This window comes from Crocodylus porosus, unplaced genomic scaffold, assembly GCF_001723895.1.
Source record: "Crocodylus porosus isolate Cpor-Errol unplaced genomic scaffold, CroPor_comp1, whole genome shotgun sequence".
In the NCBI taxonomy this organism is placed as follows: domain Eukaryota; kingdom Metazoa; phylum Chordata; order Crocodylia; family Crocodylidae; genus Crocodylus; species Crocodylus porosus.
Window position 1 is genome coordinate 98,859,566 of NW_017728943.1, and position 15,094 is coordinate 98,874,659.

The window sequence follows — 15,094 nt, forward strand, 5'->3', positions numbered from 1 at the left end:
GGAAACTGAAGGCCACAATGATTTTTCTTATAAAGCCTAATATTTAATACAAGTGTTTACAATTGTGCTAGGAACAAATGCAATTAAATGCATTTTTTTATCTTAATTAAGAAAAAAATAAATAAAAGTTTCTCCCACATAAAGGGGCAGTACCTGAGTGCTAGGTATTATTTTACGGAAGGGAAAAAAAAAAAATCAGGAATATTCTTTTCAGTGCAAACCTTGTAATCTTTAAGAAAGTCTGATTACAAATATCTAAATTCAAATGTATTTTTTTTTAACTTAAGTGGAATGTTGCCTCACAAAGTATGTCTAATGCCTTTAACCAAGTTGCAGCCTTTCAATTAACCCTCTCAAAGTTAAAAGTTGTGCCTAAAACTTAAGTGTTTACAAAAACAGCATAATTTCTTAGACAGTGGCTGGATCAACTGCCCTCAACCATTGTATCCATCAATAATATGAAGGCCAAAAAACGTTCTGAATTCAGTTGCTGGTATTGGTTACCTCCATGATATAAAATTGATGCCAAAATGTAATTTGCTACTAGACTGGCATCAAAAAACTCTATAGTATGCAAGGAGATTTTTGCATGCATATCCTCTGCTTGCAGGAGTACTCTTTTTGAAATTGGAAAGAATTCCTCTGCATGCTAATGAGTTCTTTAATGCACATGTTAGACTTCAGCAGAGAAAGTGTGCCTGATATTTTTGAGGGAAAGGAATACAATTAATTTAGATAGTCAATGTGTGTTTAGATATGCATCCAGAATAGTTTTACAACACTGTGCTTTTGAAATTATTAGCTGGCATTTTAAGAAAACTGCAAAATAGGCACCTTATTACATACTTTAGAAATTGCTCCTCATTACAAAACTTCTGGTACTAATGGCCGCATTGCTTCAGAAAACAGCAGCATGAAACATCAGATGGACAAGAACTTTTAATTTTTGTTCTCCTTAAAAAAAAGAAAAACAAAAAAACCCACAATACTTTAAACCGCAAAGCACTCAAGATAGAAATTCTCTCTCCAGTTCATATATAGATGGCCGACTAGTCTTGCTCTTCATCCTGCATAAAGGCACTGTGCAGTCTCTGTTCTGACCTTCCACATCAACATCAAGTAAGGAGGGCATATGGCCTTTAGTTCTCTTCTCAGAATCTGGTAAAAAGTTAACATGCGGGCCTAAATCACCTTCTAAATAATCTGCCTCTGCAGAGTTTGGTTTTATAATCTGTGGAAGTAACTGCCAAGAATCTATTTTGCTTCTCAGAGAAGAAGGTCGAGGTCTAGATATAATATTGATGTTTGTTTGTTTTTGTGGTGACATATCACTTGGTATGCTTCTTTGTGGAGATGGAGAAGGAAGGATTCCAAAAACTGGGAGAGTAGACAACTTGGAGACTCCATTAGCTGAAGGTATTCCATTAGCTAGATCAAAGGGAAGACAAGACAATGTTAGATGATCACTTGTAACTTTATCTTTCCTCAAATTTGTAAAGAGGACAAGCAAAGAAAGCAAGTGTTAATGGTTGAACTTTATCTTCATTAAAATTTATAAAAACTTAGTAGGAATTAATGATGTCCCATAAATATTCAGCACCATCAGATACAATCTGGCTCAGATAGTCAAACCTCATACAGAAATAATTCCTTTGAGTCAATATTATTCTCGTGCTGGAAACGCAGAGTTACTGACTGAGGAAGAGAAGTAGGCTGTCATCCCAGTAACTGGATGCATGCCATTACTGGAACAAAGCGGGCAAAATTTGATTATCTTTTCAAATCATTTTGTTTAAGCAAGGCATAAACACACAGTGACAGGGGGCTGTCCCCAGCCAAGCTCAACATTGGCCTGCCCACCTGTCAAGGGCAGTCTGCCCTCACTTGTTTGCCACGCCTTGAGGTCACAAAATAGATGAAAATGCAGGAAGCTGCCCATTATAAGCCCTGATGCCAAGGGCAAAACACACAGCTCCGACCACCTATTTACCATCTCATGCCTTGCAGATGGCACCCAAACTGCTGGCAACTCTGGCCTGTTGCTTGGCCAAACTCTGCCCTTTGCCAGGCCTCAATCACACTGCCCCTCACTGGGCCTCACCCATTCTGTCCTACTCTGCACATCCCTTTGGGTTCCATCCCGGGGTCTACTCTTTGGGCTTCATCACTCAGACATTTCAGCCAGCCTACCTGCAAGGCTCGCTGTAGACTCTCACTGCCTGCCTGCAGCCTCCCCGCCCCTGAGACATGGCCACAAGTGCGGGCTGTGTTGGGCACGGCCGCCGCAGCTGGAGCCAGCTAAAAGTGGTGCAGGGGAGGGGAGGGATGAGGACTTGTGAGTGGAGGGGGGGATGGGGGGGGAAAAAAAGAGGCAGCCCTGCTCCCCACCACCAGCTGCGCTCAAGCCAATCCTGCCAGGGGATGGGCGGGGATGGGCTATGCTGTTCTAAAGACTGCATAGCCTACACTCTTGTATAGCCTGCATCCATCCATCCATCAAGTTTGTAAAAATGTGTATAGCCCACAGGCTATATGCATGAAAATACAGTACTTCAGTCTTTCAGCCCACCCACAGGCCCTACTCTACATGGTCTCCAGCTTTCTGTCCCACAACAGGCCAAACTCAGCCTCTAGTCCCTCTGGGCCACTACACTGCCCCTCACTAGGCTCCTGGGCCTTACACCCCTTTGGCATCAGGCCCCATTCAGTGGACCTTGACCTCTGCCTCAGGCCTTGTTCTATGGGCCTGTGCCCTATGCTTTTCTGCCAGGGTATGCTCCCCTAACCTTTCTCTTCCATGGGATACCCACAAGGCAATCGGGGGCTGAGGCTCCATAGCGCCCTATCTTTGTGTTTTACTGGGGAGGCACAGGTGTGGCATTTCCTGGAGTCTACCCCATCACAGCATCCAACCCCAGCAGGGTGCAGTTTCGGGTTTTACCCATGACCAGAAGAAACCTCTTCCATCCCAATAGTTCCTACTCTGACCTCCAGGTGTTTCAGGAGGTGCTGTACTCAGGTTGGGCTATGCTGCTCCACTGGCCCCTGACTCAGCTCCTAGGGCCAGATCTTATACCCTGGCTGCCCAGCCCTCATCCAATGGAGGAGCTCCCCTCGCAGTCATGTAACCACCTAATTGGGCCTAACTGCATCTGTCAGCTGCTCCATTCAAGCCCCTTTAAGTGGTCCTCCCACACACACATTCAGAGAAAAAGAACAGTTTGAGGAATTCAAAAATAAATTATGCGTCTGAAGAATACTGCATTGCACTGTGGAGCAATACTATTCATAACAAGAGCTCTCGGTATGTTACCCAGAACAAAATAATTCTAGTATCATAAATAACTAAAACTACCCATTTCTCTCTGCTACTAGTAGATTTGAGGATAAGATTTAAGCTTCTATTTGTCTTAGAAGTTGGGCAGTCCTGAACTAAAAATCAGAGGGGACCAGCAGGCACTGGGGAAGTCCCTGTTCCCCCCCATGCACTACCAGGAGTGACCAGGAATAACAGGTCACAAGCTGGCAGAGGGTAGATTTAGGTTAGATATCAGGAGGCGCTACTTCATGGTCAGGGTGGCTAGGATCTGGAATCAACTTCCCAGAGAAGTGGTGCAGGCTCCTACCCTGGGGGTCTTTAAGAGGAGGCTAGAAGAACACCTTTCTGGGGTCGTTTGACCCCAGTACTCTTTCTTGCCATGGCAGGGGATTGGACTTGATGATCTGCTCACCTAGGTCCCTTCCGACCCTAGAAACTATAAACTGTTAAGTTCCAAAGGGCCACATGCCCCATTGCACTCTCCCCCACCACCCCAAGTGCAGTCCCAATTTCATCTCCCCCTGCCAGTGGCCCAGATTCCATCACCTGCTCCCTCTTACTGCCCCACAGTCCAGACTCACCCTCAGCTGTGTTGTACTGCCCAATCCCCTGGGGTAGAGGCAGTAACCAGCAGCTGGAGAAAGGAGGGGAGGGCCTGGAGACTCTGACTGCTGTTAGAGCCAGGTGAGAGCTGAAGGGTGTAACCAAACCCTTTGCAAGCCACATGCAGTCTACAGGCCACTAGTTGGACAGCCCTGGTTTAACTGTTAAACATCCAGCATGTGACTGGACTCCCAGAAAGCAGTCACTAAAGTGCCACCCTGTCCTAACTAATTCAAAGGCATGAATTTTCCTATGCAACAGCCTATTTTGTGGACTTCAAGATTGCTCAAATCTGTTTTTCTATAACTCAATAAATGAATAGTAGTCATAGGGCACCAACCAGCCTCAACTGACCAATTGTCAAGCTATTTTAAAACTATGTTTAGGATTTCTTTCTGCCACCTGAAGCCCAAATACTACAACATTTGCAGAAACAGCAATGCCAGCTACTATGCTTGGTAGTTTTGTTTCAAGACCCAAAGTATGAAGAGACTCCTTAATACAGGACCAGTTTTGATGATTTCATTGGCAATACTGTTCTAATGCATGCTGTTCACAGCAGGTTCCAGCAGACTTCCATCGAAGCAGCCTGAAACATTAAGTGAACCTGTATTGCTGTTTATTAGCAACATTTTTACTGGACTTCAAGGGCACTCATACACAAGCGCAAAGTCTGCTCCGATGTGCTGGAATTCCAGTGCATTGGAGCAGACTAAATTAATCGAGTCTGCTGGAGCGTGGCAATTGCTGCCACCTGTGCCTTGTGTATCACTGTCTCCATGCTTAAAAATGGTGGTGGAGGTGCTTTATCTAAAGGTCAAAGTAACTTTAGTTCAAGCACCCCCACTGCCATTTTTAAGTGCAGGGATGCTGATACACAAGGCACAACAGTGCTTTAATTAGAGCAGCTCTCCTTCCTCCAACCCACCCCAGTTGGGGCACATATACAAGTGCCCCAACTGACCACCTCTCCTTTAACAACTTGTTATTATTTATCAGTAACTTTCAGCAACTGATGAACTGCAGTTCCATAGGATTTTCATTTCTACAGTAAAAACTCCTTTTTTGATATTTTGTATTACTTACTTGTAGTCTGGCAAGCATTTCCTTCTGACAAAGTTCGTCGGTGACCCAACACCCTCAGTTTTGAGGAAGAAACATTTGGCACATTTTCAGATTGCTTAAGAGGATGAATAGGAGATGGATTCTTTAACATTGCAGTATCAGTGTCAAGAACCAGCTTTACCCTTTGTTCCTTCTTACTTGCAGGAATTTCAGATGAAAAGCCAGCAGTGGGAATGGTTGGGTTACAATCACTGGGCATAATGCTTACAAAAGCATCTTCACTGTCAGACTGAAGCAAGCATTTTGTGGAAATGGAAGAGACAGAGAGAAGATTCACAGTATTTGCAGAAGGATTTAGGGATGGAATATTTGTTTCCTCCTTTTTGGACTGCAATCGTATAGGACTTGCACTCCTGCGAAACTTTGAAGCACGCTGAAATATTCCATCCCGTTTCTTCTTTTCCTCTTTGAGCATGAGTTCATCTGGAACCTGCGATCTGTTCAGCTCTCTAATGTCCAAGCCCAAAGCTACAGATGCAAGGAGAACCGCACATCCATACAACACAGAGTCAGTTTTTTTTTTCTGTGATGTTCTATTAAGACTGTTTGTAGGAGTCATTTGTGGAGTACTATTTGCAGAACTAGTAGAGGTTCCTTCTTCAAAGCTTTCATGATCTATAGCACTCTCTCCCTGATCATCCTTCCAAAGAGGTAGATTAATATATGCCTGATTCGGCAACTTAATTGGCTTTGGTCTTTTACAGTCCAAATCTTCAGGGAAAAGTCTCTGATCTGTACAAACACCTATAACGAAGTATTAATACTTTAGTACTCAAAATAAAATGCAATTTCCTCTACCTTGCTCGCTATATGTACCTCGAGATTTTTTATATTTGTTATTTTTGCTGTGAGTGCAGTCTGCCTCATTTATGTATTTTACAGGCTCAAAGAAGCAAACCCTGTATGGAGCTGAGACGTGTACAGGAGACACCTCAAGCCATTGGAGAAATACCATCAACACTGCCTGAAGAAGATTCTTTCCAGGTGCTGGGGATGATGACCAAGCAGCAATTGTTCTCATTAATATTTTAATCCTAACTCTATATTTCTGGTCTTTTAGATATTATTTACTATTATATTGTTTTGCAGGTAGATTCCTCTGCCCCTACCAACCCTGAAGTACTGCTTAACTGATTTAGCTCTTTTTCAGAAGAGTTACTCTATTTTAATAATACAAAGAGCCTTGGCCTACATGGCAGCATGTAGGTCCTCAAATGTACATTCTTTAAAGAAAATTAGCAAATTTACAATAAAATTTGTTTTAGTCTTAAGTATCGAGAAAATAATTAAAAAAAATACAAAGAAAATGTAAATGAACCAGACAAAGATTACTTAAAAAAACCTCTAGTCTTCACAAAACTGAGATGTCAGTACAGTGTTTAAATGTATATACCAAAGCAGTTTAAGTTCTATTTTTGCTTCAGGTAAAGAGTATGCATAAATCTTTTCAGAAGTGGAGCGCTAAAATAATTAGGGCAACTTCTACCTTAACACAAATAAACACCTACCTTCATCTGCAAATAGTGAAGCTAATGGAACTCCTTTCTGATTTTTCATTAAAATTGTTGACCAAGGATTGCTGCCGTCAGAGAGGGGTCTTATTCTGAAATAAGAATGATTCTTTTTGACACAGTCCAGACCAGCATATTTATATAAAACGTTTATTAGGAACTACCACAGGCTAAAATGAATAAATGTTTTGCAAATTAGACATTTACTGTACACTGCATGCAACATTAAAACCTTTATAATTTAAAGGATCTTAAAACAGATTAAGTGGGTTGATATGGGGTTATAAAATGCATTATAACATCTTTACAGGAGACCTATGCAAAAACAAGTCAAGAAGCGTACAAAAGGGAAGCTGCATTTAGCAGTTACGATTGTATACTGAGATATGCTTTCAAATCATAAATGTCCATTTTAACTGATAAAGATTTAAAAATTGGATAATAATTTACTTTCCCAGAAAAAAAGTAAAACGGGTCTAAAAGTAACAAGTAGAAATATTATCAGTAAAATCTCTGAGGTTTTACTGGTCTCAAATGAAATTATTTAAAAGCACACTGCTTTTCAAAATCAGGAAAAAAAATATCTGCAGCACATGAATAATGTAGAATTCATGGTTGAAGCTAGTAATATACAACATAAATTTGAGTCTTTTCTTCTCCACGATAGACTGTTTTAGCATGAACTACCATTATACTTATGTATGTTAAGAATGACATGGGGGAAATAATATTACATTTCAGAAAACTCAGAGAGCTTTCTGAGGTCAGAATAAATTTTCCTGAATGCAGTACACAATTATCCAGGTAATTTTAGGATTCTTTTAAAAGTTTTCCTTGGTATGAATCTCATTTATGGTATGTATTCATGCTTCACACAGGCAAAATAATCGTCTTTTAACTAACAGTGTCCACTGGGGCCAAGCTTGAGCCCTCCGTGCCTTCAACTTGTAACACCCAATGGTATAAGTGACAGGAATGCTGACTTTCTTTTGCTTCCCTCGTTAAATTCAGAATCTCAGGAAAATACTCAAAAGGAGTAGGGATGGAAGGTCTGAGAAGACCAAGTTCATGAGAGGATGCCACCTGTGAGGACAGCTAATAGTTCTCAGATGAATAAACAAGAGGAGTTTGAGGAGTCCTAGCTACAACTGGCTAGCTAATGGCTGCAGAACTGCCTTCTCAACTTGGATATTTGATCTGTGCAAGAGACAAGAATTCATGTGGATGATATATTTTATTGGACTAACTAACTGCATGACTGGAATAGACACAGCCAAGCCTTCCGGTATCACAGCACCCTTCCTCTCATACTTAATCTAGTCACAAAAAACCAGTTTTCAACATAGTAGTCATACCTCTCCTTACAATCTGCACACTCTTTTGTTTGAACAGAGCTTGGCCCCCATGTACAACCTTTCTTTTTAAAATTTCTCTTCACATCTTCAAATTCCTCTTGGTGAAAAGCTGCGCTTCTTCCCCAAGTTTTATTGCTGTCATCTGAGGTTACTAGAGATGGAGAAGTAGATTAGCGATCATTAATGGTCCTTGCAAAATCAGAAAGATATTTAGATTTTGGCAGAACAGACTTCTCCACTCTAACAACATTTACCCCATAGCAAATAAAGGTGCAATTGAAAGACTGAGATGCATTTTTTCCATAGAAAAGCCCATACATATACTGCAACAATTCAAAAGATAAGCAAGCAAGGAATAATTTGTAAACGGGAAAGGAAGGTGCAAAATTAACAAAAAAGTAGGAAGGATTCTTTTTCATGCTTATGACTCAAAATCTGACATTGAAAAGTAATGTGGTAAGTGAGGTAGATTGAGCACTTGGTTAATACATTTGTTCATGGGCATTTGTGATCATATATCTTTATGAACATATCAAATTAACTCAGTGTCACACTCAAGATATCCATCTGATTAAATGTGGTTTTGTTTTTCAATAAACAAACACTGAAGAGATTTTCTGCATACGTGCTCAGTCTATCACTTGAATTCAGCTATAAAATTAATACAACCAACCCCTTTACAACTGAATTGAATCTTGCCTTTTTTCATAACCCCACTGGGAAGCTCATATTCACTTGTGATATCTACATCTTGCTGGTACACATACACACTGTTTCTTCGGCCATTAGTTGCATTTGTGTCTGTTTTGGAAAGCACTAAGGAAAAATTAAAAGAATGCAGTAGAAATCTTAGTTACTTTAATTTATAAATCAAAGGAAGGACTGACTCTTTCTTCATTTTAGATCTTGGAACAGAAATCCAGATCTAGAAAGTTTCCAAGCACCTCTTAATAAGAGCTTAGCATTTACAGCAAAATGTGAGGGTGCACTGCTCATTCAAGGATTGGCCTTGATTTGTGGATATGATTCAACTAAACGGATTCCTGCATCAAGCCAGGTCTAGGCTGATAACTGGAGAGGTAAATCTACTCACAACCAAAGTTATTGTACAGACATAACAATATCAAACTTAAAAACTTGTTAAAAGTCAGCTTCATGTATAGACTGTTTAGACTTCACGAGTTCGAGCTCTCTTGCTGCGACCCTTCTCCCCATTCCCTTTTAAAGAAATTAACCTACTCTGCATATCATAGCTGATGATTTATCTTCAGTAAGCTATGATATTACAACTGAGTTTTCAAATTTCTAAAGAGTTAGCATTAGCATTCAAAAATGGAGTTAATTTTTTCTGACTAGTTTTTTTTGTTTTGTTTTTAAATGAGGAGGAGCTTGGATTCTTTCATTTTAGAAAGCTATTTAGATTTGGAAGCCAGAGGATATTAAGACAGAGGGTTAATCAAGCAACCAAGTATTAAATATTCTTGTTCAAAGTGCTCATACTTGAATAAATTTTAACCAAAAGACATTTTGAAGTTAATCAAGATAAAAACAGCACTGAAGGGGGGTATTTATTTTTACACAGGCACAAGGGATGTGGAAATTAAGCTGTCTGAGCCAAATAGCCTTGAAAGATCTAGCAGGGCTTTTTGACAAACCTTAGCAATCCAAACTCAAAGAAAGCAAGTTCTTCATTTGAAATCCACCTTTGCATACCTGATGGCTCTATAAAAGAAAATCCTACTTGGAGAATTAGGTCCTGAAACGGAATGCTTCACAGGAAGAAGCCTACACAGACGAAGCCTCTTCCAAAATATAAATGTCAATTATTTTCTACCTCTCCAAAACATTAAAAATTCTAGAACTAAGCTAATCAATGGCTTCTTTGTTTGGTTTCTATGGTGATGAGTGTCACAGGTAAGATCTAATAGTAATCAAAAATAGCATGCTAGCATGAAAAGTTAGTTTTAAATGAAGGTGAATACCAGCTAATTTCTCTTAGGACTGTAAAAAAGGTGGGGGGAGGGAGGAGAAGAGAGCAGGGGGCATTACAACTATACTAGTTAACATTCTGAAAAGGATATCACCCCTGAATTTTCCACTGAAGCTTTTTTCAAGCAAAATTTGAGCTTCATTGGGACAGGCTGTATCAGACTCCCTTCGTTCTTAATGAGGAGTGCAATAACTGAATGCTCAGGACCTGGGAAAATTAGATCTACTAATTGTTATTACCTTTTTTTAAAAAAAAAAAAAAAAAAAGAATCTTTCAGTGCTTCCAAAGCCAATTTAAGAACAATTTCCTAAAGCAATATTTTAACTAAGAGATGCATTACAATTTACTGCATTCTTTTCAGCCAGTTAACCTGAAATAATCCCTAAAAACAGTCAATAATCCAGGACAATTCTTTCTTTATCCACAGTAAATTGTCATGGAACATGTAATTCTATCACATCAATGTTCAAGTCCACCTCTAAGCTACAGCTACCAGTATTTCAATGCACTACAAACAAACATTCACATTGTTTAAAGAAATTAAATAAAATAGTGATGAAAACTTACATTGTATAGCTCGAAGACGAGGCATTATTGTAGGGCTGCTTGGTGGACTAGAGTTGTTACTGTTTAAACTTCTTCGCTTATCCAGATTAGGGGATGCTTGAACTGTTATTTTGTGCTGGAAATCTGTTATAAAATAAGCAACACACAAATTACAGCTTCTAAATAAAGTTTTGGCTTTCTAAAAGATTGCACTGCTGTAATTTAGTCAGAAAGAAAGTTGTTAGTTTCTTTCTACGGTAACACAGCCAAATTGAGTACATTACTAGTGCTATTGGTCTGAATCTTCAGTCACAATTGTAGGGGTACCACAGCTTTACTGTTACCACTTGATGGGCCAAGTACTACTGTGAAAGCAGTCTGGTAGCCCAAGGAGGGCTGAATTGATAAACACTGACATCAAAAAAATGTGCATCTTTCCTGGAGCTCAGCAGGAATACTGAAGATAAACAGGATATGGTAAGAACTTGTTTGATTTCAGAGTGCCTTTATAAGTTGGCAAAGCATTATGGGGAAGTTGTACAGCTATGAAATATACTTTTCCTGTTACAGAATAGCCAAGGGTTTGTAATCTCTAGGGCTGGGGGGGGAGGGGGTTGGCATGTTTAAGCATACTTAATTCACATATACCAAAAAAATTGATGAAAGAAGTGTACACCTGCCAGAACAAATTTTCATTAAAAAAAAATACAGACAGTGAACTAACTGCAAGGAATATGTCTGACATGTTAAAATAAACCTACCATTAATATTTAAGTACTGCAACACTTTACATAGCAAAATTTATCCATTTAGCTTTGTTTTACAGTTAACAAAATTAAGATAAGATTTTATGCATGTATGTAAAAATACATATGCAAACATTCACCTTTCAAGACTTCCAACATCGCAAAAATGACCTGTTAGGTGCATAAAACAAACACTGTAAAAGTGCAGTAAGTAAGATCCATAACCTGAATTGGGGGGGAGGGGGTTAAACATACTATTTGAAGACTAGATCTGTAATAAGGTACACAGTGGAAACACTCAGGTTGGAGTATAACCATACTGCTGTCACAGGAGTGCACACATTTTAAAGACTTTGGAAGATCAGGAGTTAAATGGCATACTTGATTAAAAGTACCAATATATTATTACTACCTTCCTCAAAATATGGGAACCACATAGTAAGCACAAAAGACTAGTTGTCAGTAAGGCAAGATGTAAACCTAGTTTTTGAAGACATTGGGATTAACATAGTAAGCCACTGGGCTGTGTTATGACAAAGTACGTTTCTTCAGGACAGGAAAACTTGCATTTGAAGAATGCTGAGTAGCACTCTAAACCATCCTTGCATTGTTCCATTTGTCTTTTATTTCTGTCCCAAAAAGCTATGAGAATATTAAATGGTAATAAAAATCTCTTATTGGACTGACAGTAAAAGGATGTTACCAATGTTAGTAAAATCTTTCACCTGATTCTCTAAGTTTTGACTTCCTATGATTATCTAGCAACACCTTTAATGAAATGTAAGTGAAAAAACTGACTCTTGTAGCAAAACTACTTGGGGAAAAAGCATGGTTGTATGTCCCTAGGGTTTAGATACTATGATGTTCAGGTTATATTGCACGTCAGAAAGTGAAAACAGCATATCCTCTGTAACCCACTGGGTGTACTGACATGGGTATCATCAGCTTTGCTCTGATCTTTTTCTTCTGGTCAACGTGATTAAAAAGTCTAACTGACAAAGGTCATGTTTGGACAATAAGGAGGTAGATTAATAAAATTATTCCATCACAGATGTTTTAGCCTCCATTTGTGTTCAAGTTCTGCAAATCTGTATACCAACTGCATATTTGCAACACTTAAATCGAAACCAGTCAACTGACACATCATTCTGAGAAGACAGATTACACATTTTTGTCCTCACTGAGAAAGGTTACTACCACTTCTGCAGATTTCAATACAAATAGTTTTGTTTTACACTACTGAATCACTTTCAGTTTCCCCCAATACCTCAGAACTTGCTTATGTGGGAAATCAGATTTTATGGAACTATTCTGCCTGCTTTAAAGGGCATTTAATTAAATTAAATGTTACATCTTTAAAAGATACTTCCCCAATATTATATGAGGTGAAAACACAATGTTCATTATGCAAGTCATTAGGTGCATTTAAATCCTGGACTTTCAGCCCTGGACATACAGTCATTTGTGCTACACATTTAGTTGTCTGTGCACCAACCAGGAGAGGGAAACTTGATGTACACCTTGTTAGTAGGTTACTAATTTGCCTAACAAAAGTAAAATACTGGAGACTATAAATCATGAGTTCTATTTCTGGCTTTGGAAGGTGCCTATTGTTCTGGGACAATGCAAGTCTGGTGTCTCCCATATTAGAAGCATGGGATTTATTCCCAATTCTGTAGGAAGCAATATTATGCCATCTCTCAGTCTGTTAAGAGATCCAGAGCTGGTAGTTCAAGTACATGATCTTATCAAGGGTAGGGTAAACAAAGCAGTGGGCAGAAAAAGGTGAGTGAAATTCAGATACCATTAACAGCAATAACTACCAGACAAATAAGAACTCATGATCCTTTGGATCCCAATATAGCACACTTTTCCTAAGAAACATTTTTGAATAGGAAGAGTATCTTCGACTGATCAACTGAAAGGAGGAATGTTCTGCAAAATATGATTTAGTTGGAAGTTCTAGTTATATCTGTTAAAGGCTCTCTTGAAAAAAAGAAAAGTTGTTTTATACATTTTATACTAATAAAGGTCAGACACATGGGTATATTAGGCATCTATCTTCAGGGTTAATATATAATATCTAGATGTTAAAGCAAAGGAATCTCAGTTTATATAGTTCACTGTGAACAGGGGAAGAAAAAAAAAAAGGCATCAAACCTGAAGGCAAGCTAATTCTATGTCCATCCTTAAGTTTTAACCGGCTCCTTTTAAACTTCCCCTTCCTCTTCTTTACATTAGGGTTCTCTTGATTTAACTGGAATATCAAAATTTTCAGCTCACGCTCCAGGACATCAACCTCCCGTTCCACTAACTGCTGCTCACGACGTTTTAATAATTCTTCCTGAGATTTCTGCTGAAGGGCTGCTCTTGTCAGTTCTTCCTCACGTGATCGCAGCTCCTTAAAATATGATTTACACAAACATGGATCAAGGAAATTAGAAAGAATTGTACTATTAGTCTTTTTTACAATGCAATATACTAAATTAGTCCTTTATGAATTTTCCTTGTACTTTATAAGTAAGTAAGAAAGTGTGGGCTAGATGAATGGACTGGAAGGTGGATAGAAAACTGGCTGCAGCATTGGGCTTAGAGCAGGCTTGTCCACCATGCGGCCCGTCAAGCCATTTTCTGAGGCCTGAGGTGCTGCAATGGGAAACAAAAGTAAACACTGCCTGTTTTCATTCCCACCCCTTGTCCCGCCCCCAGCCCTTCAGCAGCTTCCTAATGGAGAAGGGGGCGGCGTCCTTTGGTCAATCCACTGTGTGATAAAAAGTTCATCATCCAGCCCCACATTCAAAAAGGTTGGAAATCCCTGGCTTAGAGGGTAGTGATCTATGGCTCGATGGCTGGTTGGCAGCCGGTATCATTGGGCCTGGGGCCAGTCTTGTTCAATATTTTCAATAATGACCTGTAAGATGGCATGAGTGCATCCTCAGCAAGTTTGCAGATGATGCCAAGCTGGGAGGGAGTAGTAGATATGCTGGAGGGTAGGGTTAGGATTCAGAGAGAATTAGACAAATTGGAGGATTGAACCAAAATAAATCTCATGAGGTTTGATAAGGACAAGTGCAAAGTCCTGCGCTTAGGATGGAACAATCCCATGCACCAGTACAGCCTGGGGGCTGACACTAGGCAGCAACTCTGCAGAAAAGGACCTGGGATTTACAGTGGACAAGAAGCTGAATATGAGCCAGCAGCGTGCCCTTGCTGTGAAGAAGGTTAATGGCATATTGGGCTGCATTAGTAGGAGCATCGTCAGCAGATTCAGGGAAGTGTTTCTTCCCCTCTAATTGGCACTTGTGAGGCCACATCTGGAGTATTGTGTCCCATTTTGGACCCCCCACTACAGAAAGGATGTGGACAAATTGGAGAAAATACAGCAGAGGTCAATCAAAATGGTTAAGGGGCTGCAGTACATGACTTCTGAGGAGAGGCTGAGGGAACTGGGCTTATTTAGTCTAGAGAAGAGAAGACTGAGGGGATTTAATAGCAGCTTTCAGCTGACTGAAGGGTGGTTCTAAAGAGGATGGAATGCTTGTAGTATGGGCAACAAGCAGGAAGAACTCACCCTCCTGCTGGCTGACACCAGCCCGGACATGGTGGGGATTACAGAAACGTGGTGGGACACAATGCATGATTGGGCGGTGAATGTCAAGGGCTATAGGTTGTACAGGAGGGACAGGATAGGAAAGAGAGGTGGGGACGTGGTGCTCTATATTAAGGAGGAATACACATCCTCGACAATTAGCAAGGAGTCAGGGGAGGGCCACTCTGAAGTGCTTTGGGTTAGAGTACAAGGCAGTCGAGGGGAAAGAGACTAAACAGTGGGAGTCTACTACAGACCTCCCAACCAGGGAGAAGAGCTTGACCAGGAATTCTTGGGTCAGCTCACAGAG

The 15,094-nt window shown here is 39.9% G+C and overlaps 1 protein-coding gene across 5 annotated transcripts in view; it reads right to left on the minus strand.

The window, feature by feature from the left end:
- Positions 1-256: 256 nt before the first annotated feature.
- The window catches only part of MAP3K21 (mitogen-activated protein kinase kinase kinase 21), a 52,190-nt gene continuing 37,352 nt past the window's right edge, over positions 257-15,094 (minus strand). For 4 of the 5 annotated variants that reach the window (XM_019549847.1, XM_019549850.1, XM_019549851.1 and 1 more), the window contains exons 5-11: positions 13,356-13,596; positions 10,471-10,593; positions 8,613-8,729; positions 7,914-8,064; positions 6,556-6,650; positions 5,009-5,791; positions 257-1,428 (exon numbers count right to left, since the gene is read on the minus strand). In XM_019549847.1, coding sequence (XP_019405392.1) covers positions 1,007-1,428; positions 5,009-5,791; positions 6,556-6,650; positions 7,914-8,064; positions 8,613-8,729; positions 10,471-10,593; positions 13,356-13,596 — 1,932 coding nt within the window. In that variant the 3' untranslated portion in view covers positions 257-1,006. The remainder of the gene's footprint in view (positions 1,429-5,008; positions 5,792-6,555; positions 6,651-7,913; positions 8,065-8,612; positions 8,730-10,470; positions 10,594-13,355; positions 13,597-15,094) is intronic. The other variant, XM_019549848.1, reaches the window with a different exon arrangement.